At 38.8% G+C, this 27,146-nt stretch overlaps 1 protein-coding gene across 2 annotated transcripts in view; it reads right to left on the bottom strand.

Moving 5' to 3' along the window:
* Positions 1 to 1,143: 1,143 nt before the first annotated feature.
* The window catches only part of IL13RA1 (interleukin 13 receptor subunit alpha 1), a 79,141-nt gene continuing 53,138 nt past the window's right edge, over positions 1,144 to 27,146 (bottom strand). The window contains exon 11 of one of the 2 annotated variants that reach the window (XM_054471908.2): positions 1,144 to 1,440. In XM_054471908.2, the coding sequence (XP_054327883.1) occupies positions 1,399 to 1,440 (42 nt within the window). In that variant the 3' untranslated portion in view covers positions 1,144 to 1,398. Of the gene's footprint in view, positions 1,441 to 9,957; positions 12,763 to 27,146 lie in introns of those variants that run through there. The other variant, XM_054471907.2, reaches the window with a different exon arrangement.

The following is a 27,146-nucleotide window of genomic DNA, read 5'->3' as shown; positions in this document are numbered from 1 at the left end:
CTATATTTGTCAAAAGCCTTCTTGAATGAATTAATAAAAGCGCAAAGTGGAATACCGTAGACATTGATCATAGGAGTGCTGCTCCCAGACTCCATGTTTCAATACTGCTGCTGTGAATATGGGTGTGCAAATATCCCAAGACCCTGCTTTTAATGCTTTTGCATAAATACCCAGAAGTGGGATTGTGAGTCATATGGTAGATCTATTTCTTTTTTTTTTTTTTTTGAGACGGAGTTTCACTCTTGTTGCCCAGGCTGGAGTGCAATGGCACGATCTCAGCTCACCGCAACCTCCGCCTCCCAGGTTCAAGCAATTCTCCTGCCTCAGCCTCCTGAGTAGCTGGGATTACAGGCGCCCACCACCACGCCCGGCTGATTTTTGTATTTTTAGTAGAGACTGGGTTTCTCCATGTTGGTCAGGCTGGTCTGGAACTCCCGACCTCAGTTGATCCGCCCACGTCGACCTCCCAAAGTGCTGGGACTACAGGCGTGAGCCACCGCACCCAGCCCAGGTAAATCTATTTCTAACTTTTTGAAGAACTACCATTCTGTTTTCCATGGCTGTTGCACCATTTCACAATCCCACAAATAGCACACAAGGATCCTCATTTCCCCACATCCACACCAACACTTTTTATTTTATGGGTTTTTTTTATAGTGGCCATCCTAATGAGTGTGAGGTGATGTTCATTCACTTTTATTGCTAAGTAGTATTCCATGATGTGACTGTACCAAAAATTGTTCAATCGTTCACCCACCCATTGAAGGATATCTGAGTTTTTCTAGTTTTTGTAAATTATGAATAAAACCATTATAAACATTTCTGTAAAGTTTGTTGTGTGAACATATGTTTTTATTTTTCTGGGATAGAGGCCCAAAAGTACAATTGCTGGACCACGTGATAGTTGCATGTTTCGTTTTTAAACAAACTGCCACTCTTTCTCAGAGTAGCTGTACCATTTTATGTACCCACAAGAAATATATGAGTGATATGATTTCTTTGCATCCTTACTATTATTGAGGTGTTGTCATTATTTTTATTTTAGCCATTCTGAGAGGTCTGTAGTAATGTTACCAAAACATCAGGACTTCCATCTAGGTCCTGTTTCTCACTGCACAGAAAGGCAAACACTGAGACAATGAGTATTGCCAAGGAAGAAGGCTTTAATCAGGTGCAGCAGCCAAGGAGACAAGAGATCAGTCTCAAACCCATCTCCCTGACCAACTAAAATTAGGTGTTTATATAGCAGGGAAGAAGTGAAACCATGGGTGGGAAAACAGGAATTAGGGAGGGATAAGGAAGAGGAGTTGGTCAACAGGAAGCAGTTGGTTTGTCAGCCAATCAAGAAGGGTGAGGGATCTGGCTTCTCACTGTCCGGATGTGGTGATTTGGTGATTTTCAGATCCTTGATACTATCTGGGAGGCCTGATGGTTTGTTTCCTGAGAAAGGAATTCAGATAAGACAAATGTAACTTTCTCAAGTTTTAAGACTGGAAGGATCAATTTCTATGTTTATTCAAAGAGATCAGAAACATCAGCTCTGTGGGACAATTGGGTTGGTTTCATAGTCACATGGTTTGTGTATTTCCCAGTGGTATTCAAGCCAGCAACTTACGGAAAACTGCATGATCAAGTGTAAACTCAGCAGATTTACAAAGCACACACTTGACCACATAATTTTTCTCAACCTAACATTCAGACCCATAAGCCTATTTTTCCACCCTGCTTTAAAATTTTCAGTGCATTGTAAAATATCAGAAAAGGATTGCCCCATATTGGTCTTAATTAATCCATGCTGAAGTACTCTCTTTTAGTATCACATTTCCAATTTGTTTATATTGGTCCTTATCATGTGGGAAAAAATTATACAACACAGATATGCTCTGTACTACCATTTGCAAAAACATTCCATAGACATATTAGAAGTTGGCATTTGTGTGTGTGTGTGTGTGTGTGTGTGTGTGTGTGTATGCATGGCTGGGTTTTTTTTTTTCTATTTTAAGGAAGACTATGTCTTGGTTGTGTGAGAACTTCAAAGCTTCAAGGCCAAACTTGAGTTTTCACTTCTTTCACAGATGTCTGACTATGCTTATAAAGAATTTCCAGAATTTGTTAGGCACCGTGGCTGATGCCTGTAATCCCAGCACTTTGGGAGGCTGATGCAAGTGGATCATTTGAGGTCAGGAGTTCGAGACCAGCCTGGCTAACGCGGTGAAACCCCATCTCTACTAAAAATACAAAAATTAGCCAGGCGTGGTGGCAGGCGCCTGTAATCCCAGCTACTTGAGAAGCTGAGGCAGGAAAATCACTTGAACCCGGGAGGCAGAGGTTGCAGTGAGCCGAGATCGCACCATTGCACTTCAGCCTGGGCAACAAGAGCAAAACTCTGTCAAAAAAAAAAAAAAAAAGAAAGAAAGAAGAAAAAAAGAGAGAGAGGAAGGAAGGAAGGAAAAGAGAAAACAAGAAGAATTTCCAGAATCCAATGGGATGCTGAACAAATTTTTAGTCAAAGCAATCTAGAAGGGAAAAAGAGCTACTTTGTGGCAGCAGTGCTGTATTCATTCCTAAATGCCAACGTAGTACAATTTTAAAGGCCAATCATTTGTTCCCAAATTCTCACCCCTGTATATCACAAAGCATCATTATTTTAAAAATCACCATGAGCCTTATTGGATCCTGATTCAAGCAAATTGTAGGAAAAAAAGACTTATGAGACAATTGGGGAAATGTAAACACTGACTAGATAATTGAGAATATTAAGCAATTATTGTTTATTTTTAAAGTGTGATAATGCTATTGCAGTTTTTTAAAACAAAAAGCGTCCTTAGTTTGTAGAGCTATATACTAAAGTATTTACAGATGAAATGATACAATGTCTGGGACTTGCTTAAAAATAATTCATTGTGTAGGAAGTAGGGAATGGGTGGCGGTATAGATGAAATAAGATTGACCATTTTGATAATTGTTGAAGCTAGTTGATGGGTATATGATCATTCACTGTTAACAGTCTCCTTACTTCTATATATATTTGAACTTTCCCATAATAAAATATTTTTTTTAATCCACCATAAAAGTGGTAGCATGGTTTGGGGAGGCTCCTTGCAATATGAATTTTATCCAGAAATGGTAACCCACAAACTTCTTAGCCCTCCTTGGCTACATTAGCAAAGATGAATTGATCAAACATCTTATGAGGCAGAGGCCACAAGGAACAGGAAATGAGGCAGGACAAGTCTGAAAAGAGGAAGTTAAGAAGGGCTTGGAACATGGACTCTTGCCAGAGTGGACAAGCTATTGCCAACCACTGAACGAAAGGGTTTGAAGTGTAGCAGCTGGAGAGAGGATGCTAAAAGAAAGTAGTAGACTCCTTAGGGGGAAGGTGTCTTGTATATGCATGTTGGTGGGGGATAGTGGGGTGGAGCTTGAATGTTCAAGGCTGTAAAACAAACTCACCCCTTGATTAGAGCTATCTTTGTCTCCCTTTGGAAACATCATGAAAATAAGACATGTAGAACTGATTCTTAATCCAAATCTCAAGTCAAACAATAACTCAGAATAATTTTCTGTTTTTTCCCCCATTTTCAAATCTACAAGTCTTAGGTCAGCTGCTTTTTTTCTATACCTGTTTCCATTATTTTCCCAAAACAATCAAAAGTTACTATTTTATTGATTGCGAATGTTAGACCTAAAGGAGCCCCTGTAGATCACTTACTCCTTTTTTTTCACAAGTGAGCAAACTGAAGCTCATAGAAAGAAAGAAACTTGCCCTGCATCATACAGTACCTAGGTAGCACAGTGCTGGCACATGGTAGACACTCAATAAATATCTGTTGAATCCAGGGTTGATACATACCTACCAAGTAATTATAGCCAGCATCTGACCTGACTGGTTGGTGCCCATGTCACATAGCTTTAATATCACCCCCCAATTGAACAGATGAATGAATGAAAATAAAGTAGTAAAGCCAGATTGTTCTTGACTTGCAGACATTCTTTTTCTGTAATTCTAGTTCTAGTCTTCATGGGGCCCTAAGTGGGCAGGCAGGGCCACCTTTGGCTGCGAAGCTTACAGCGAATCCAGGCCTCCTCTGGACTTGATGTTTGTTAATTGTCCATTAGCCTCCTCAGTGCCCCCAGGTACTGGCCAGCCTTATTTGGGGCTGCATGGCAGGCAGAGTGTACGGCAACCCTAACATGTTAAAGGTTTGATCTGCACTCTCATCCTGAGAAAGTAATTAATTTGGGCTCCAAACTATCTATTTTACTATCAGGGAGTGGATATCCAGTATTATTTTTCCAGTTCTCATCTACCCCAGGGATGAGGGGAGAGTGGAAAAAAGAAAAGAAAAAAGAAAAAAAATACTTTTAAGTGTTTGTAGAAGCATAAATAAGAATTATTTGCCTAATAAGAAATAATAATAAATAAGAAATATTTATTATTTATATAAATAAATAAATAAAATTATTTGCCTAATAAGAAATAAAAATAATAAATAAGAAATATTGCTAACTGGATTTATACCATAGAATTTTTTTCTAAAAACAGTGTAATTGGAAAATGCCATGTCATTACAAATTCACTACAATGAAGGCAAACATTATAGTATAATATGATATTGTAAACCAGGATTGTCATTTTCACATGAGAAGGGACAAGAAATTGGTTCCAGAATAACCGTATGTGCAACCACAACTACCATTTATTAAAGTTCACTGTGCTAAGCATTGTACGTTTTATTTCATTGACACCTCACAACAACGCTAGGTGGTAGGTCCTTTTAGCAACATTTTACAGATGAGGATTGAGCCTCAGGTAGATCAAGTTAAGAAAATCTCCCAAAAAGCAGAACCAAAAGACAAATAAAGGAAACATGGGAGAAAAAAGATATGAAAATTACAGAATCAGTCCAGGATGTCCAATATACAACTAATAGGAATCCTAGAGATAAAGAAAACAGAAGGGAAGCTATTGTGTGAGAAATAATAGAAAGCAATGTCTCAAAAATGAAGCATGAGATTTTGGATTGAAAGGGCTCACAAAGTCCAGCCCAGTAAATGGAAGAAGATCCACACTAAGGCATATCATTAAAATTTAAAACACCAAGAGAAAAGAGGCCAAGAGAAAACCTTGCAGATAAAAGTTACATGTAGAAAATTAGAAATCAATCAGACATTTCTAAAGCAACACTAGAAGCAAGAACACATCGGAATAATGCTTTCAACTTCTCAGAGGAAATTGTTTCCAATTAGTAATTCTTCACCTAGTAAAAATTTTAATCGTGTGAAGATTATATTTAGACGAAAAATGATTTTACAAAAATCACCTTGGCTGGGCGCAATGGCTCATGCCTGTAATCTCAGCACTTTAGGAGGCCATAGTGGAAGGACTGTTTGAGCCCAGGAGTTCAACATCAGCTTGGGCAACATAGGGAGACCGCCATCTCTACAAAAAAATAAAAATTATAGCTGACCATGGTGGCAAGTGCCTGTAGTCCCAGCTACTCGGAAGGCTGAGGTAGGAGAATTGCTTGAACCTGGGAGGTGGAGGTTGTAGTGAGCCAAGCTCGCATTACTGCACTCCAGCCTGCATGATAAAGCGAGACCCTGTCTCAAAAAAAAATAAATAAATAAAATAAAATGAATAAAACTTAGCTGGGCATGGTGGTATGTGCCCATAGTCCAAGCTAATTGGGAGGCTGAGGTGAGAGGATCACTTGAGCCTGGAAGGTTGAGGCTGCAGTGAGCCGTGATCATGCCACTGTACTCTAGCCTGGGCAATAGAATGAGACCCTGTCTGAAAAAAATAAAATAAAATCACCTCCCATGCAACCTTTCTAACGAACTTAGTAAACGGTGTGGTCCAGCAAAACCAGGGCATAATCCAAGAAGGGGGACAACTGGGAATGCAGGAAACAGAAGCTGGAAGTGGAGGGAATTCCCAGGATGGCAGCTGGGTGCTCGGCCTAGAGAACAACCATTTCAGGATGGATCAGGAGGGCAGCAAATTCTAAAGAGGGCTGTCTCCCCCCCAAAATTCATGAAACTCATGGATTACCTAATATGTTTGATCATATTGAGTGAAGTGTTATGGTTCTTCAGAAAAGTTTGGGATTGAACTCATGACAGGTACATAAACAAATCAAAGAAAGGGAGACAATATGGGAAAAAAACAAAAAAATATATAATTAATGGTACAGTGCATAAGTTAACCACAAGCAATATTTACATAAATATAATGCAAATATTGACTATTTTAACAAAAATATTTATACTTTTGGAAGAGAAGTGTGAGTATGTGTGCACATGTGTGTGTTGAGAGGCATAAAAGCAAGCTAATTCCTCATCTTCCACAGAAGAAAGTTAGATCATTTCTAAATCTAAAGATAAAAAATTACAATATTAGGGTATTATTCAAAAGTAAAGGGTTATATACCAAAAGAAACAGGTAAAACATGTTAAATGTAGTTTAAAATAACACAAACGTATTATATCACACTTCTGTAGGTCAGAAGTCCAGCACAGTGTGGCTGCACTCTCTGCTCAGGGTCTCACAAAGCCCAAATTATGGCGTCTGCCAGCTTGTGCTCCTATATGGAGGCTCTGGGAGAAAATCTGCACCCAGGCCCACTCAAGTTACTGGTAGTATCCAGTTCCTTCTCACACTTCCTACATGGCCCCTTACATCCTCAAGCCAGCAACAGCACTTTGAGCCCTTTTTGTGCTTTGGCTCTTTCTCCCTCTTCTGCTTTCAGCCAAAGCAGCCAATTTCTCGGTTTCTAAGGGCTTGATATTGGGCTCACCCAGATAATCCAGGAAAATCTATCTTAAGGCCTGAACCACAATTACATCTGCAAAGTTCCTTTTTCCATGTGAACTTATATAGTCACAGGTCCCAGAATTAGGGTGTTGACATCTTTTCTAGGAGCAGGAATCAGGGGTAAGGAGGAATGGGACAGGAGACTGCTTTTTTTAAATGATAAGCCCTATAATACTCTTTGGCTTTTAAAGTATCATACATGCATATTAAGAAATATTTGTTAGACACAATCATGGCTGGGCCCTTGTGAAAATCCTGATTTGGGTAGACCACAGGTTTCATCTAATGTATTAATTCCTTTGTTCTTCCTACTGCATTAAAGGGCCTGCTCCTCTGGTTATTTTTGGCAGTTTCGCTACATCCTGTAGTGAATAAGAGGTATTTTCTTGATTTGTAAAACAAAAATCATCTTAACCTTTATTGGATGTCAAAATTAATAGAGCCAATCTAGTCCAACCTCCTCATTTTACAGATGAGAACACTGATGCCTAGAGATGCCTAGAGGTAGTGTTTATAGCAAAGATTCTCACTTCCAAATGAACTCCACAACCTATGGTCACCATTAGGAGTCATGGATGGGATTATACATCACTGTCTAACACCTTCATTTTACAGATAGGGAAACAGACCCAGACAGAGAAAGTTATCTGCCCACATTCATTTAGAACTCCTAAATGCTAATCCAGGTTTCTTTCCCCTATACAAAGTAGCCTTCCCTTAACTAACCACCTGATACTAAGCCAAATCTTATTCACTTCTAAATTCCTATTACGTAACACATTGCCTAGCTCATAGATAAATGAATGCACAAATGAATCTCTTAAAAGACACTATAGGCCAGGCACGGTGGCTCACGCCTGTAATCCCAGCACTTTGGGAGGCCGAGGTGGGCCGGATCACCTGAGGCCGGGAGTTCGAGACCAGCCTGACCAACATGGAGAAACCCCATCTCTACTAAAAATACAAACATTAGCTGGGCGTGGTGGCGGTCACCTGTAGTCTCAGCTTCTTGGGAAGCTGAGGCAGGAGAATCCCTTGAACCCGGGAGGCAGAGGTTGTGGTGAACTGAGATCGTGCCACTGCACTCCAGCCTGGGCAACACGAGCAAAACCCCGTCTCAAAAAAACAAAACAAAACAAAAAAGACGCTATAAAATGCTCACTTTGCAATTAATGATTTAAAATCAGAAATCTTCCAGTTGATAAGCAATTTGGCAAAAATGCGAAATAAGATGTTTTTTTCTTTAGGTAACTGCCTTTTGGGGACAAGCAAATATACCACCGACTATATTATACAGGCTTTAAAGTCAGGCTGACTTGTTTCCCAATGTTGTCTTAGTCTCTTACTAGCTATGTGATCTTGCATACATAGCTCAATCGTTCCATGTCTCAGTTTCTTCATCTGTAAAATGACGTTAACAACACAACCTAACTCATGGGACCAGCATGGAGATTATGTGAAATCACACATGTAACTCGGCACATAGGAGCCACTCAGAAACTATTAATTTTCTCTTTTTTTATAATGATCTACCCAATAAATACTGAAAACCAGCAGTTAAATATTTTCCTGTTGCTAATGGTAAACTAAAAATGTGACCATTAGGAAAGACAGTAAAAAGCCAGAGAACCTTCAGAAAGAAATCATCATCTCGGGGACTGATGTCAAAAATATCTAGCACATCCAAATGTCAGTAAAACTCCTCCCTTGCTTACAGTAAAAGCATGCCAAGATTTAGCTACAGTATTTACAAAAAAGACTTTGCTTGACTCAACCGTTACGGTTTAAAAGAAAACAGTCTCTGAAATAAATGTTCTTGTCCTCTTGCTTTCTTTTAAAACTACTACTAAGTTAGTAGCATTATGTGCTATTCATGTGAGCATAAGTTACACCTTTAAAAGAGCAAGAGTTCATGGAAACAAGGAAATGATAAATTACTCTGGAAATCAAATGTGCTTAGATCATTCTGGCTCCTCTACCCCTGAGACAAAGTGATCATGTTTGTGGCTACAGGAATTTGTTTTCCATAGATCTCATACAAATTTACGACTTCAAGGGGGTTCTCAATTTTAAATGTTTTCTGTTATAATACTCAGTGTTGATGTGTTAAGAATCAGAAAAGAGGTTTCTTATTTTAAAACAAGAACAACAACAAAACAGCTATACTTACCTAGAAACGGATTTTCAGAATCTTCCTGGATAATTCCAGATAAAGAAATAACTTGACCAAGATCAGCACCCTCACTCTTACCCTAGGGTTCGGATTCTATAAAGATTCAGGGTAATTAGCAAATGTGATCTGTTTGAAGACACACTCCTTGAGCTTAACACAAATGAGGGGAAGAAAACCTCCATGACATTACAACCATTTTGCTGTAGTTATAGAAAATATGAAACTATATCACCAGCTTTTAAAAGGACAGCTATTGAAAACTGATTTTTTCTTTTTTCTTTTTTTTTTTTTTTTTTTTTGAGACGGAATCTCGCTCTGTCGCCCAGGCTGGAGTGCAGTGGCACACTGCAAGCTCCACCTCCCGGGTTCATGCCATTCTCCTGCCTCAGCCTCCCGAGTAGCTGGGACCACAGTCGCCCGCCACTACGCCCAGCTAACTTTTTTGTATTTTTAGTAGAGACAGGGTTTCACCGTGTTAGCCAGGATGGTCTGGATCTCCTGACCTCGTGATCAGCCTGCTTCTGCCTTCCAAAGTGCTGGGATTACAGGCATGAGCCACTGCGCCCGGTCGAAAACTGACTTTCTCAGTCTCTAATCTAACCTGCTAATATATTCCTTTGTGACTAGATGTCGCACATCATATATATCATTAATCATATTGCATTCCACTTTAGCTTAATATTAGAAAGGACCAACCCTCCATTTCCATTAATTATCATAACTACAATTTATTGAATACTTAAGTCCCTTCAGGTGCTGCTTACAAAGGCTAAATTAATATTAAACTAAGTGTATTCATGCCCTTATCAGAAAACATAGGCACACCAGAACAGCCAGAACATCAAAGAAGCTGATTATAAGATAAAATAGCTGGCTTGGAATTTTTTCATAATGTTTCTTCTTCTAACTCCAATTTTCTCTACCTCCCACCATTTCCACAAAATAAGACCAAAGGAAAACATTTGGGTGACATACAAAAAGACAATATTTATTTTACTCAAGCTTTCCTATAAGAAGTTAAACAGAAATAATCCCTGGTTGAAGACTACCAAAAATGTTAACATTGTTTCACATATTCCTTCAGTGCCCAGATGAAGGAAAAAACTTAACTGAACGAAAGAATAAGAATTACCATCCTGACAGTGGGTTTGCTTAGGTATGTTAGGAAAAAATTCACATAGGCTAGACCTAAAATAGTAAATGAGCCCACTAGTTTCCCACAGGGGATGGGAAATCCACTGATACAGACACCTCCAAGAGCTCCCAAGACCTAGGGATCACTTTTTAGTGACTATAAAACCACCACAGGTATTCCCATAACTTCCTTTTCCCTCCCTTTTCCCTCAGCTATTTTACTGCTAAAAGAAGAGGATGGGAACAAAAGATCACTTCCCCACTCCCAGACTGCATGACTGTCAGCATCAACGTTTGTTGGGAATTTCACAGCATCCTCTTCATGGCCATCTAAATAGGATTAACAGTAAAAAATGGCTAGGGGGAGGCATGGGTTTTGCTTCCCAGAATTATAAAATACCTGGAAAGGAATTAATCTCATTCTTATACTGGAAAACCAAATATTCTTTCTGGAGAACAGCAGAACAAAGTAGAACATCCACTATGGCTGTCTCCCAGCCTCAATCTGACTTCAAGAATAAAAGGACAAGGAGGAAACAACTTTACATCTGCCATTGTCATGAACCCCAGCTTCCTCAGAGAAGCCAGGGCACCATGCTTCTACACGGCCATGGAAGCAGATTGCCACTTGTACCCAAACCTGTAGAGAGTGAGGGTTTCTTATCTCCCCGCCCCTAGGAGCAGGAATTGCAAGTAGCATCATTGTATTAATATGATTAGTAAATGTTTGAACAACTTGGAAATAAAGTTCTCAAGTTCCTACCGGTAATATGAGTCTGTGTGTGAGGAGAGAAATGGGGTGGGGGAAATGCCTCTCATTTCCCATACTTCTTTAAATTTGGGGGAAGTAAGAGTAGAGGGGATATATACGGATATGTTGTGTGGATAGGTGAGAATGGAACCCAATATATGCCCCCCAAAAGCATAAACAGAGCCTTGGCTGGCTGGCTACCAATGTAAGATGCAAAAGCTATTTAATTAATCATTTATGGCAGAGAAAAGAGGAATCCTGGACCCATCTTGTAAAGAAAGAGAAATAGGTTCAAGTATTCTTTTTTTCTCAAGCGAATAGCAATGTTCTAAGTGAAGATACCACCTCATCTCTGTTTAGAAAATGCACAAATATCAATGCTGAAAACCCTCACATGGAAGTTACAAAATATGCAAGAATTAGTCATTGTTTCTCAGATTACTCACTCTTAACCTGAGATGCTAATTATCCTCTGCTCCTCCAGGTCTCCTGAGCAGATTTACATCCTAATTTCCAATGAAAGTCAAAAGGCTACAAGGAAGGGAAGGAGGGAGAATGCAAAAGGGGAAATCAGTGCTGGAGTTGTGGAGTTAAAAGGTCTGAAAAATGACTGGTGGAGATTAAAAAAAAAAAGTGGCAAGAACTGAGGAGTCTCAAATAGACTGTAAACCCCTGGAAGCGGTCTGTGCTTCACACCCGGGGGCCTAGCACAAACCAAAGACACAGTAAATGCCACTTGGGTAGCAGAGGTGAAGAAAATACATTGTTAGAGACTTCATGGTTGAAACTCTAATACCCAAGGAGTCATTCTACCTCCACTGCCCCTAACAGCCTACAACGGCTTTGAAAGGTCTTGGCAAAGAAGCTGCCTCTGGTTTTTCTGTAGTTGTCATCATCATGGCCAACACTGATTTCTGGGGCTTTCAAAGCAGAGGAAAATGCCGTCGAAGGGAATGATGACTCCAGAATATTAAGAGGTTTTTGGTTTTTTTTGTTTGCTTTTTAGACAGAGTCTTGCTCTGTCACCCAGGCTGGAGTGCAGTGGCATGATCTCCGCTCACTGCAACCTCCACCTCCCAGGTTCAAACAATTCACCTGCCTCAGCCTCCCGAGTAGCTGGGATTACAGGCACACACCACCACACCCGGTTAATTTTTGTAGTTTTAGTAGAGACGAGGTTTCACCATTTTGGCCAGGTTGGTCTCGAACTCCTGACCTCGAGTGATCCGCCCTCCTTGGACTCCCAAAGTGCTGGGATTACAGGCATGAGCCACGGGACCCAGCCCAGACTGTTCAAAGAGTTTCAATAGCCACAAACATGGTTCAATGGGATCCCAAACAATACATATCAGATTTTATCCATTTTGTTTGCTACATGTTCTTTGTGACTCAAGTTTGACATTAGCATTTGCACCCCAAATGAGTTCCCCTACAAATAAAATTTGTTCATGTTGACACAAAGAACACAAAGCAAGTATAGATCCCTCAGGAAGTTGTCACAACTCTTGATAAGATTAACTCCACTGCTATCATCACTTTTTGCTTTGTCCCCTAGTTTGAAGCCTGCTGGCTTTTATAATTCAATGAGAATGACTCCACACTCTTCTCCAAAGTGCCCATTATTTTTAGTTTTTCGGTGCACGACTCAACATAAAGACCTGTGGCTCTTATGAGCTGCCTGTTTTTAAATGGTGCAGTAGTTTCAGTTTCCATTTAATAAGTCCCCAGATAACAAATGGAGAATGGGAAGAATCTTCTCAAGGTCACAATGAAGGTAAAAATAAATTATCTCCATCACTGAGAGGCTTTCTTCAGGTTTTCTATCAGCACTACAGAGTCGGTTTCCTCCTTGGTTTGCTTCTCATAGATGTCGTACTTCTTCCAGTGCTAGAAGGGAGGAAAAAAACACATACACAATGACATTTCTAAACAGTGTTCCTTCCCTGAGTACTTAGTGCCAATGCTTATTTTTAGGTTTGTGTGGATGGAACCGTAGGGGTATGATTTCCTGTTTTTTGTTTTTTGTTTTTTTTTTTGACCTAAGAATCTTTATCTATCTGAATGATTAATGAAACAGAACAATCAGGAATTAACATTAAATGGAGGTGGGAATCATGAGATAGTTACATGATGTACAATGACTATCTCCAGAAATAAACAAATTTGGACATTTCCAACATTGGAAATAAAATATATTAAGAAGAATAAAAGGATGTCATGCCCTTCTTACTCCAACTGTTTTGCTGAGACCTTTATTACCTTTATTTTCTTAATGCTCATTGCTCCAGAGACATAATAGGTTCAAAAAGTCAAGTAGCATCGAGATGAATGGTAAAACATAAGATGTTCCTAAAGTCTTACTGCAATTGAAATTGCTGAAAGACCCTATATTAAGAGCTTCATCTAACATCATTTGCTAGAACAGGAAATTACACATAAAGCACACTTATCTTGAACCCAATTAAAGCATGTCTCTTATGGTAAAAGCCAATATCCTGGTCCTTGCTTTTTTTTACTTTTACTTGTAAATCAGAGGAAAGGGTGAAACATGAGCTCGGTCCTCTCGTCTGTAAAATAAAATTGTTATACTAAACCAGGGGTCAGCAAACTATGGTCCACAGGTCAAATCTGGCTGAATGCTGGTCTTTGTTTCGTATTGCCTTCACCTGCATTCATGTTATAATGGCAGAGTTGAGTTGTGACAGAGACTGAATGGCTTGCAAAAACAAAATCATTTACTATCTGGCCCTTTACAGAAAAAAGTCTGCCAAACCCTGCATTAGATTATGTCTAAGCTCGTTTTCTGCACAGATGTTCTTAGGAAAAGAAGTGGAAAGAAGAAAAACAGAAACGAGCTGCCTCAGGTTGTGCAACTGAAGATGGACTGGGCAAGTTAAGAGATGAGGGGATGAGTTGGGAAACACTGCTCAAAATATGCAAATTATTCTAAACAAATTATATAACCCTGACACACCTACTAGAATGGCTAAAATTAAAAATACCGACAATTCCAAGTGCTCATAAGAATGCATAGAAACTAGATCTCTATGTATTGTTGGTAAAAATAAGACAGTGCAGTCATTATGGAAAACAGTCTGACACTTGGTTATAAAATAACACATACACTTACCACATGACCCGGAAATCCCACTCCCAGGTATTTACCCAAGAGAAATGAAAACATGTCACACAAAGACTTCTACATGAATGTTTATAGCATTTTCACTAATAATAGATTAAAAACTAGATACAACTCTGATGTCCTTGAACAAGTGAATGGTTAAATAAACTGTGGTTCAACCATATTACAGAATACTGCTCAGCAATAAAAGGAAATGAACTACTGACACACACCACAATGTGGATGTCTCTTAAACGCATTATGCTAAGTAAAAGAAGCCAAACTCAAAAAGCTATGTACTGTGTGATTTCATTTATAGGACATCTTGTAAGACTTTAAGGACAGAAAATTGATCAGTGTTTGCAAGGATCTACGATTAACAGAGGGGGTTGACTGCAAAGGACCACAAGATAACTTTTAGGAGATGATGGAAATATTCTATGTTTTTATTGGAGCAGTGGTTACAAAATTGCATATATTTTCTAACATTCTTCTAACTGAACACTCAAAAAAGAGTAAATTTTATTGTAAATTACACCTCAAACTTGATTTTAAAACATGTGAAATGTACAGATTTCTAATAAAAACAATTTGAAAAAAATTATATAACCTTGAAAAAATGGCTTATTTAATAAATAACACTAAGACAACTGGGTAATATAAGCATTTGAAAACAATGCTAAACCCTACCTCATAGCCTACATGAATAAATCCCTGATGGATTAAAGATCTCAATGTAAAAAAAAATCAAATAAGTACTAGAAAAATATGTAGAGGAACCACTATATAAATCTAAGGTGGAAAGGGCTCTTTACACCTAAAAATACAGGAAGATTTGACTGCATAAAAAAGGAAAAACCTTTTGTACATCATTAATCACCCTAAATACAATACAAAGGAAAACATGGATAAGAAGCCAAAGGGTTAATATCTAATATGTAAAGAGCTTTACAAACCACCAAAAGATGAATACAACAAGGAAAAATGGACGTGGAACAAGAATTTCACAAAAGAAGTAATTCAAGCCAATGAACTTGGGAAAAAGTACAAAACCTGACTAAAATTAAGACGCTCTTTTCTCATCTATTAACTTGGCAAGAATTTTAAAATTAGGTAATATCATATTGGCAAAAGTATGGTCAAACAACCAGTCGAACATACTGCTGGTAGGTATATGAACTGGCACAACTTAGTTGTAATTTATGCTTCTTATGAAAAAAATTCGTTTGTGCATTTTAATGCCCCAGTTTCCTTAACACAAAGGAATCATACTCTCCATATGTAACCTGGGTGTTTCACCTAACAGTGTATGTTATATTTTTATACATCAGTAAAAGTGATCTACCTCATTTTAACCTCTACATAATATTTTATTGCATGAATGCACCATAACTTATTTAGCCAGTTTCCTTAATGGGAATTTAATTTGTACAACCGTTCTGGATGACAATTTGTCAATACAGGTAGAGTATCCCTTATGCAAAATGCTTGGGACCAGAAGTGTTTCAGCTTTTGGAATATTTGCACTATATCCTTACCAGCTAAGCATCACTAATGCAAAAATCTGAAATTCAAAATGTTGCAATGAACATTTCCTTTGAACGTCACGTTAGAAAGTTTCAGATTTGGGAGCATTTCGGATTTTAGATTTTCAGATTAGGAATACTCAACCTGTATCAGTCAAAGAGTTTAAAATATATATATCCTCCCCCTTGATCATACAATTTGGCTTGTAACAATTTATCCTAAGACAGTAATAAAATATTAATACATATGCTTATACTTAGCTGTGAAATGATGCCTATATAATGAAATTTAGGATTCATCCAAATGCCAATAGGAATTTTCTTAAGTACATTATAATATGTGCACACAATGGAATATTATTTAGCCACTAAAAACTATATTATAGGGGACCAGGGTTGACTAACTTTTCCTGAAAATGGCTAGATAAGAAGTATTTTCGGCTTCGGGGGCCATATAGTCTCTGTGCCTATAACACAACTCTGCTGTTGTAGCATGAAAGCAGCCACAGACAATATGTAAATGAATGGGCCTAGCCAACGAAACTGTATGGCACTGAAATCTTAATTTCATGTGCCATGAAATAGTATTCTTACATTTTTTTCCCAAGTATTTAAAAGCATAAAAACCATTCTTAGGTTAAAGACTGTACAAAAACAAGTGGCAGGCAGAATTTGCCCCTTGGTCTATAGTTTGCAGAAAAATTCTGCGAAGAAGATGGTGGTAGCAGCATCATTTTTGAATCTTCCCAAATATCACCACAAAAAAAACACAAGTTGGAAATATAAATAGGAAAGTGTTGCGTGAAGTCAGGGACCCCAAACGGAGGGACCTGCTGAAGTCATGACAGAAGAATATAAATTGTGAAGATTTCATGGACATTTGTTAGTTCTCCAAATTAATACTGTTATAATTTCTTACGCCTGTCTTTACTGCAATCTCTGAACATAGATTGTGAAGATTTCATAGACATTTATCACTTCCCCAATCAATACTCTTATAATTTCCTATGCCTGTCTTTACTTTAATCTCTTAATCCCTTCATCTTCATAAGCTGCAGATGTATGTTGCCTCAGGCCCCTGTGATGATTGCGTTAACTACACAAATTGTTCATAAAGCATGTGTGTTTGAACAATATGAAATCTGGGGACCTTGAAAAAAGAACAGGATGACAGCAATGTTCAGGGAACAAGGGAGATAACCATTAGGTCTGACTGCCTGGGAGCCGGTCAGGACAGAGTCATACTTCTCTTATTGCCAAAAACGGGTAAGAGAAATATCGCTGAATTATTTTCCCAGTAAGGAATATTAACAATTAACAGCCCTGGGAAAAGAATGCATTCCCAGGAGGAGGCCTCTAAAACGGCTGCTCTAGGAGTGTCTGCCTTATGCAGTCATAGATAGGGATGACACACGCCCTAGTCTCCTGCAGCGCCCCCAGGCTTATTAGGATTAGGAAATTCCTGCCTAGTAAATTTTAGTCAGAATGGTTGTCTGCTCTCAAACCCTGTTTCCTGATGTTTATCAATGACAATGCGTGCACAGCGGGACCAGGAACCTCATTAGTAATTCTAGTTTTGCCCTGGCCTTGTGACCTTGTCCTGCCCATTTGCCTTGTGATCTTTTGTTGCCCTTGAAGCATGTGATATCTGTGACCCACACCCTATTTGTACACTCCCTCCCCTTTGAAAATTGCTAATAAAAATTTGCTGGTTTTAAGGCTCAGGAGGCATCACAGAACCTGCCGATATGTGATGTCTCCCCCGGACATCCAGCTTTAAAATTTCTCTCTTTTGTACTCTTTCCCTTTATCTACCAGACCGGCTGACACTTAGGGAAAATAGAAAAGAACCTACGTTGAAATATTGGGGGCTGGTTCCCCCGATAGGAAAGTAAATCCAAAATCTACCAACACAAGATGAAATCTACAACAAAATAAGATGAAAACGTTTCCCCCATGAACCTCAAAGTAAGAGTGAATGTGGAAAAATTAGAGATAGTTACAGGATCAAAATGGTATCAGCTGTGGAAGAGTATATAAATGGACTCAACATGGCATCCTATAGATCTGAGAACTGTAAAATAACTCAACTTCAGCAAGTAAATTTATGAACAACTGATAAAGGGAAGGGTTTGCATCTTCGAACAGTGATTGAGTGCAAGAGTCCATGGTCTAGACTGAAAGCAGCCTGGGCCTCCAGAAACTCAAAACTAATCCTTAATCCCTTCCAGGGCAAAGCTGCACTCTGAGGAGAAACTGGTGAGACTGGATCACAAATTGGCCAGGACAGGGACAAGAGAGACAAAAAAGAAAGCCTAGATCAAAGCAGAAAAGGCAGACAGAAAGGGCCAGGAGATTTCAGAATGTAATTCACTAGAGGATGGAGCTCTATAGCCATAAAATTAGGGGAAAAAAACAACTTGTCTAAATCAAGCCTCCTTCTAAAAGTTCAGGAAACTGATTTCATACAAAAATGAACAACAGAAGCTAGGCGTGGTTGTTCATGCCTATAATCCCAGCACTTTGGGAGGCCAAGGCAGGAGGATTGCTTGAGCCCAGGAGTTTGAGACCAGCCTGGGCAATATGGTGAAACCCCACCTCTACAAAAAAAATAAATTTTTTTTTTTTTGAGATGGAGTCTCACACTGTTGCCCGGGCTGGAGTGCAGTGGCGTGATCTTGGCTCACTGCAACTTCTGCCTCCAGGTTCAAGCGATTCTCCTTGCCTCAGCCTCCCAAGTAGCTGGGATTACAGGCGCCTGCCACCAAGCCTGGCTAATTTTTTTGTATTTTTAGTAGAGACGGGGTTTTGCTATGTTGGCCAAGCTGGTCTTGAACTCCTGACCTTGTGATCTGTCTGCCTCAGCCTCCCAAAGTGACAATTATTTTTAAAATAAAAATTGTTAAAAATTAAAGAATAAAAATGAGTCACAGAATAACTCTCTTACAGAATTAAAACATAACAGAATGATATATCCACAAAATAGATGAAAACTATAACCTAATATTTCAAAACTAGCTGAAGTATATTTAAAAAGTTACATGATATGAAAAAAGTAAACAATGTAGAAGAATATATTAAAAGTCAATATAAACAACTCAGAAATTGGATGACAAAACTCACAGAAGAATTAAAAGTAAAAGAAGGCCAGGCGCAGTGGCTCATGCTTGTAATCCCAGCACTTTGGGAGGTCAAGGTGGGTGGATCACTTGAGGTCAGGGGTTCGAAACCAGCCTGGCCAACATGGTGAAACCCCATCTCTAATAAAAATACAAAATTAGCCAGGCGTGGTGGCATGTGCCTGTAATCCCAGCTACTAGGGAGGCTGAGGCAGGAGAATCACTTGAACCTGGGAGGTGGAGTTTGCAGTGAGCCAAGACTGCACCACTGCACTCCAGCCTGGGCGATGGAGTGAGACTCCATCTCAAAAAATAAAATAAAAGTAAAAGAAAATAATCATTTCAAAATTGAAGACTAAGCTAGAAGAAACACAGGGCAAATAAACACAACATATCATCAGATAAGATCTTAAATAGATTAAAAAGTAGGATTTTTTAACAAAAATGAAATGAAGGTGGATGAAAATTATTGAAGAGGATGTGAAAGGGCTGGAAGGGCTGGGTGCAGTGGCTCACACCTATAATTCCTGAACTCTGGAAGTTCCAGGTGGGGGAATAACTTGAAGCCAGTAGTTCAAGACCAGACTGGGCAACACGGCAAGACCACGTCTCTAAAAAAATTTAAAAATTAGCCAGGCATGGTGGCACACGCCTGTCCCAGCTATTCAGGAGGCTGAGTTGGGAGGATCACTTGAGCCCAGAAGTTGGAGGCTGCAATGAGCTATCACGGTGCCACCATACTCCAGCCCAGGCAACAGAGCAAGACCCTGTGCCAAAACAAAAAAGAAGATGTGAAAGGTCAAAGAAAACATGGGAACAGAATAACTAAAATCTGTAAGTGAAGAAACTTTTACTAAAATTAAAAAAAAATAGATCTAAAATTACATACTGAGAAAGCACACCATATACCGCAAAAAATCACAACACCAACACATATTCTGGTAAAATTATTGGACTTTGAAGAAAAAAATCCTTTGACAACCAGCCAAAAAGGCCAAGTGTTTTAATACAGGAGGAAAATTATATTGTGTGCTGACTCTGACAAAAACATATTATGCCAGAAGAAAATGGATGACACATTTAAGATAACGCAAGGCAGGACCTATGAGCCATGGATTTTATAGCTTGCCAAAATGACTTTCAATGATAAATGCAGCGAATTCCATCAATTTGTAAATAATTCAGGAAATGCCGGTCCCATGAATCCTTCCTGAGAAAACTTTCGAGCTTCAAACAACCCAAATGACTGGAGCAATGCTGACACGAAAAAATGGTAGTGAGCATCAAGTGTATCTCCACACACTGAAGTAAGACTAAATGAGGGCTCTATGTAAGGACACAATGGAGATGTTCAACATCTTTAAAAATGGGGAGCAAATGGGGAGAGCATATGGAAAAATATCTTTTTAATCATCATTACAAATTATTTTATAATATATAAAAAGTTCAGAAATTCCTTTCTCATTTGTTACATTCAAATACAATTCAATATGACAGTGTTATTAAGACACATAGTGAAGGTTCCATAAGTATGAACTATTATTATTGTGGTTGCTATTACTCCATTTATCACTAAAGGTATTTCAGTTTCCCTATGTTGTTCACATACCATTAAAGATAGTTATATCTGAGTGACAGGATTAAGAGTGATTTTGTCTTTCTCTCTTGACTATCTGTAGTTCTAATTTGTCTATACTAAATGTATACTGCTTTTAAAAGAATACATATATATATATATATATATATATATATTTTTTTTTTTTTTTGAGACAGAGTCTCATTCTTGTTGCCCAGGCTGGAGTGCAGTGGCTCAATCTCGGCTCATTGCAACCTCCGCCTCCCGGGCTCAAGTGATTCTCCTGCCTCAGCCTCCCAAGTAGCTGGGATTACAGGCATGCATCACCATGCCCGGCTAATTTTGTATTTTTAGTAGACGGGGTTTCACCATGTTGGCCAGGTTGGTCTCGAACTCCTGACCTCAGGTGATCCGCTTGCCTCAGCCTCCCAAGTGATCAGAAAAAAAAAAAAGTTTTAATTAAAAAAATGCATGACTGTATAGCAGCGAAGTGTATGTGTGTGTGTGTGTGTGTGTGTATAATATGGATTTTTCACAAAAACTATAACTATTAAAAATGCACCCTGAAAATTACACTTTTGTTTCTGGTCATTAGACCCAACACTTGGCTGTGCTGGACAAGAGAAAAGCAATTTGTTTTAATGAGGTGAACACTACAACAGAAAGAGCTTCTCAGAATACATTAATCTTTCTGATTGCCTTTTTTCATCCCCAAAATTTGAATTACTCTCACTTCCACCCTTTATCAACACAGTGGTCTTTTCCTGAGTACTGCTTCTATGAATATGTCCATGTAAGGTAAAAGAAATAAATGCAATGGCTCTTTCCTATTATTCAATTCTGTTAATTATACGCCTGTTTAATTTTAAAACTACTTGTAGAAAAAAATAAACAAATCCACACAATTACCAGCCCAAAATTCAATCCTTACTGCCAATTTTAAAAACAAAGTAATCAACAACAGAGTAATGGCCAAAGATGAAAAACATCATAGATGAAGAAAATCAGTGATTAGGGGGCTTACACAACTGGCTTTTAGTTGGTAATTATCTGAGCCTAGAAAAACGGCATGTTATATAGGTTTTTATAATTTAAAGGCATAAATTTGGTAGTACAATGAAATATCAATTTTCAATTTAAGATTACTTTCAAGATTTGGTTAAGATATTTTCCAGAGTGGATTGTCTATAGAAGTGAAGTGAGCTTCACGTACTTTAGCCCCATGCAAAAACACTGGCCTTTGGTATACAAGTCTACCTATTTCATGCCCCCGTCCCTCTTCAGATTAACATTCAAAACAGAAAGTTATACAAAATGAATTGTAGATCTCCACACCTTAAAATCATTGCAACTTGAAAAAGAACAAGTTGAGGCTCGGTATGGTAGCTCATGCCTGTAATCCCAGCACTTTGGGAGGCCAAGGCAGGCAGATCATTTGAGCCCAGGAGTTTGAGACTAGCCTGGGCAACATGGCAAAACCCCATCTCTACCCCAAAAAAAAAAAAAAAAATTAGCTGGGCGTGGTGGTGCACACCTGTATTCCCAGCTACTTGGGAGGCTGAGGTCAGAAGATCACCTCAGCCCAGGAGGTTGAGGCTGCAGTGAACCATGTTCGCACCACTGTACTCCAGCCCGGGCAACATAGTGAGACCCTGTCTCAAACAACAACAACAACAAAAAAAAACCAAGTTGAATGTGGTGGTATGGAGAGGAACAACTTGGTACTATGAGGTGTCTATTAATCCAACTCCTCACCTTAAAATGGATAAAGGGAAATGATTAAACATGCATCTTGCCTTTTTAGTAGGAACTCAATTTCAGAACAACTAAAGAGCTCAGTTGATGACTGAAAGCAGCGCTTTATAAGATACCTGTCAGCTAATAAGTGTAGAAATGGGCCAGGCACGGTGACTCATGCCTGTAGTCCCAGCACTTTGGGAGGCTAAGGCAGGAGGATCGCTTGAGCCTAGAAATTCGAGACCAGCCTGGGCAACACAGTGAGACCTTGTCCCTACAAAAGAAATTTAAAAATTAGCTGAGTGTGGTGGCACGTGACTATAGTCCCAGCTATTCAAGAGGCTGAGGGAGGAAAACTGCTTGAGCTCAGGAGGTTGAGGCTACAGTGAGCAGAGGTTGCATCACTGCCCTCCACCCTCGGTGACAGAGCAAGATCCTGTTTCAAAAGAAAAAAAAAAAGAAAAGTAAATGTAGAAATGATAGAGAGAGAAAAATTGTAATATTCAACCCAACCCCTAAGGAAATTACTGATTCAAGCAAGGATATCAACTGATGTAAAAGGCATTAGCTGAAGACTTGACAAGGTGCTAGCATAACACTACACAGATTATCTGTGTTGAAGCAATGGGGGCAATAAGTGCAGATGGCAGGAGGGGACATGCTGTTATATCACCTTAAATATAGTGGTCAATCTCAACCACTGTCTTAGTGGTCAGTGGTGAGATGACTGGATAATATCTGTCTCCTGACAATTTGGGCAGTTGGAAATACTTGAATATGGACTGAGTATTAGACGAAATTAAGGAATTAATAATTTTTAAAGTACAGTAATGCTATTTTGGCTACGTAGGAAAGCATTCTTAGCTTTTAAAGGTAAATACTGAGGCTGGGCGCGGTGGCTCATGCCTGTAATCCCAGCACTTTGGGAGGCCAAGGAGGGCGGATCACCTGAGGTCAGGAGTTCGAGACCAGCCTGGCCAACATGGCAAAACCCCATTTCTACTAAAATTACAAAAATTAGCCAGGCATGGTGGCACCACCTGTAGTCCCAGCTACTCGGGAGGCTGAGGCAGGAGAATCACTTGAACCTGGGAGGCGAAGTTTGCAGTGAGCCGAGATCGTGCCACCGCACTCCAGCCTGAGTGATAGAGTGAGACTCCATCTCAAAATGGAAAAAAAAAAAAAAAAGATACATACTGAAGTATAAAATAACAATCAGCAGTATTTGGATCTTATCCCCATGTTTAAAAAGCTCCTTTCTGATCAAGAATATGAAAATGGCACAATGCTGAAAATAAGAATTGGTTTCCAAGAAGCAGGGGGAGAACAGATTTTTTTTTATGGATAAAAGAAATGCAGATAGAGAGGAGAAGCAATTCCCTCTGCAACTCCCCTTACCTCCCCTCAATATGGCCAGAAGCCCAATTAGTCACAAGGAAAAGGCAAATAGCAAAGCAACAGAAAGAAATGCTGTTGGCCAAAACATTACTACAGTAATGAACAAAACATCATCAAAACACGAGTAACTTTAAGGAAAACTATACTGAAGATTTAACTTATTTATGGCCATAACTAAATAAGTTTTTATAAGAACAACTATTAATGGTGCGGTGTGGAAGAAGAGAGTGTTTAAAAAAGGACAAGGATTATTTATTTGGATTGGAAGTTGGTAACTTTGGGCTATATGGATTCTAGTCCAGGTTTTGCAGTTGCCTCTCTATGTGACTGACAGAGTTTGGATATATGTCCCTGCCAAATTTCATACTGAATTGTAACCCCCAATGTTGGAAGTGTGGCCTGGTGGGAAGTGTTTGGGTCATAGGGGCGGATCCCTCATGGCTTAATGCTGTCATCACAACAGTGAGTTCTCATGAGAGCTGTTTAAAAGTGTATGGCACCTCCTACCCCCTCTTGTTCCCATTCTCACCACGTAAGATGCCTGCTCCCCCTTCACTTTCCACCATGACTGTAAGCTTCCTGAGATACTCACCAGAAGCAGATGCTGGCACCACAGTTCCTGTGAAGCCTGCAGAACCATGAGCTAATTAAACCTCTTTTGTTTATAAATTACCCAGTTTCAGGTATGTCTTTATAGCAATACAAGATTGGCTTAACACAGTGACAGTCCTTGAGAAACTTCTCTGTGGCTCCTAATGTCCCCATCTCTAAAGAGAGGGAGATGAGTGAGAATCTCGAGTTTTGAACATTTATAATTAAAGGGAAATAATTAAACATGTCAACATCCACCTCATTAGATGACCTCTAGGGCTATGTTCATTCAATAATTCAATGATGCTAGAAGTAAAAGAGTACGCAGCATATGCAGTTCAGTTTGTGAGAATTGATGCCATGTGAAGAAGGCAGATTTTTTTCATTTGGTTAAAAGCAGACATAAAAATTTGTTCTCTTACCCTTCCCGATCTCTGGAATTTTTATTATACTTTTAGTTTTAAAGAACTGATTTTGTTTAATGGTCTGCAATGGACAAAACAAAAATACCTTGTGCTTTTAATGGTCCATATTGTCAGTATATTTGCGTCACCAAATTACAGAATTATCTGACTCATCGGGACAAAAACAACATATTATCCTCTAGACAGCAAATTGAAAAAAGCAATTTTCCCATCTCTGAGAAAGATAATTGATCTGATTTTGCTGTCAATGTTACCATCATTCACTCTATTACTCAGACTTGAAAACTTGAAATTATTTTTTACTCTCCCTACCTCTCATCACCCACACAGACTCACCAAGTCATAATGAGTTGATTTCCTTTAATAATGTCTCTTACGTCAATCTCCTCTGCTACCACCTAAGTTCAAGTTCCTATTATCTCTCAGACCTGGATGACTACAGTATTTTCTTTTTCCCTTAATGACTTGTACAGGGTTTCTTTTATTATAAAAGTAGTACATGCTCACTATAGGCAATCTGGAAATTTTAGAAAGGTAGAGAGAGAATAATATCAGTTACCCACAATCCCTTTGCCTAGAAATGATCATTCATTCTGACCCATTTCCTTTCCCTCGTTCTATGTATATATTAATGCATTTTTAATAAAAATTGTGATTGTAATATACTACATGTTTATGGTAAGTTTCTTACTCCTGTATTTTGAGTATTTTGTTATAACATTAAATGCTTTGAAAACCTAACATATTTTTTAAACTAATTCTCGATTGTTATGTTTCATTGGTTTCTAATTTTTCATGTTAAAAGCAAATGCCGCATTGACCACTCTTGTGCCATTGTTGGATTATTTCCTCAAAATTGGTTCCTAAAAGTATAATCACAGGCTCAAAGATTCCTGTTACATTTTACCAGTTTGCCCTCCAGAAAGGATATCTATCATTTTACAGGCCTACCAGCAGTGCATGAAAAGTGCCATTAATATATACAAGACATGCCAATATCTTCCCATTTAAAGCTATTCATAATACAACCCTAAATCTTTTTCTCAGAAATCCCCTATCCCAACCCTCTACTTCTGTCATACAGACGTCTTAGAAGATGGCGAGGTTCTTCAGGACAAGCATTCTATCTTACAAGAGGCAATGCAGCCTAGTAGAAAGACCAAGAGAAGTCTAGCATAAGACAGCCCTGGGTCAAATTCTACCTTACCACCAACTAGCTGTGTGACTGCAGCTGAGTTGCTTAACCTCATTGGGGCTCCATTTCCTCATCTGTAAAATAATACCAACAGCATCTTCTCCATAGGGTGGTTATGAAGATTCAATAAGGTAATATAGGCAAAGCACTTAATACATTGTCTGACACATAGTAGACTTTCAATAGCTGGTTAAAGTTGTTAGAGTACTTGTACAATTCCCAACCTCCAGCATCTATCACAGCTGGTGAAATGAAGTAAGAGACAGGGGTAAATATCTTTATCACTGATTTTCAAAGTGTGGTCCACAGACTCTCTTAGCAGGACAGGGATCATCTGTGGGCTCCTGTTAAATATGTAGAGTCCTAGAACTCGTCCTTGACCTGCCAAATCAGGTCAGGTCAGGGAATTGGAAGTAGGGTCCAGAAATCTGTATTTCTTATAAGCACTCCAGTTGATTGTGACTCAACTAAAGTTGGAGAACCATAGCTATCATACTCGCTCCAGATACGGCATACAATTTCCTCATCAGGTACCTAACTTCTGGGTCTACATGCCCCAACTCCCAGGGTCTGGCAGAGTTATCTACTGTCTGTGAAGATGACCTGGTTAAAAAGTGATCCAAATGAATCCTCTTCTGATAGCATATCTGCCTCTCTGCCTTCCTTCCCTAACCAAATATCATCACTACCATTGAGAATCACCCATTATTACAATAATGATTTGGGAATTAAAGATAAAAATAAATTATTATCAATAGTAATACTAATCACTAACACTTATTAAGCACTTACAATATACCAGGTAGGCTAAGCAGTTTCCATTCAATTAACTGTTGGGTATTAAGTTAATCCATATAACAACACTATGAGGCAGGTGCTATTGTTACCTCCATTTTACTAATGAAAAAATTGAGTCACAGAGAAGCTAAGAAAATTATCCAAGGTCAAAAAGATGGTAAATGACATAGCAGGGATATGAATCCAGACAATCTGACTCCAGAAATCAGGCTATTATCTACTATGCAGTACTACTTCCCTAAATTAACTGCCCTATGCTTGTTATTATTCCTTTAAGATATACACAATGATAATATTTATTTCATTTAGTGTCTTTATTATTTCAGTAGGGTGGATGATAAATCCAACTAAAGTTAGAAGCCTCAAACCCTTTTGTTCCCATAATGTCTTAGGTTTTCTGGCCACAAATTCTAGCATGAGAATCTGCAGGAAACCAACTATAACAGTTGGGGTAGGGCTGCTCCATTTCTATATCTTTGGAGTCTAGCCTTTCAAGAAACAACATGAACACAATGCATTTCAATTGCTTGCCCTATGTTTATATTTCCCCACATCAAGTTTTTTAAATTATCCAAGAGTCAGAAGGCCTGCTCATTAGGCTAGCTTCATAAAGGAGGCCCTTCCTCCTGCATGTTTTGATAAAATATGTCCCCTAACCAGAGAGAGAATGGAGCCCAGTTATATAAGATGAGCAAAGTATTCTGAAGACTTCTTAACTGGTATGCTTGGCCTCAGATACTATATTTTAAATCAGCTCTTCTTCAAATTTTTAAAAATAAATTGTA

Source organism: Pongo pygmaeus, chromosome X (genome assembly GCF_028885625.2).
Source record: "Pongo pygmaeus isolate AG05252 chromosome X, NHGRI_mPonPyg2-v2.0_pri, whole genome shotgun sequence".
In the NCBI taxonomy this organism is placed as follows: domain Eukaryota; kingdom Metazoa; phylum Chordata; class Mammalia; order Primates; family Hominidae; genus Pongo; species Pongo pygmaeus.
This window is presented reverse-complemented; position numbering and strand designations above follow the sequence as displayed.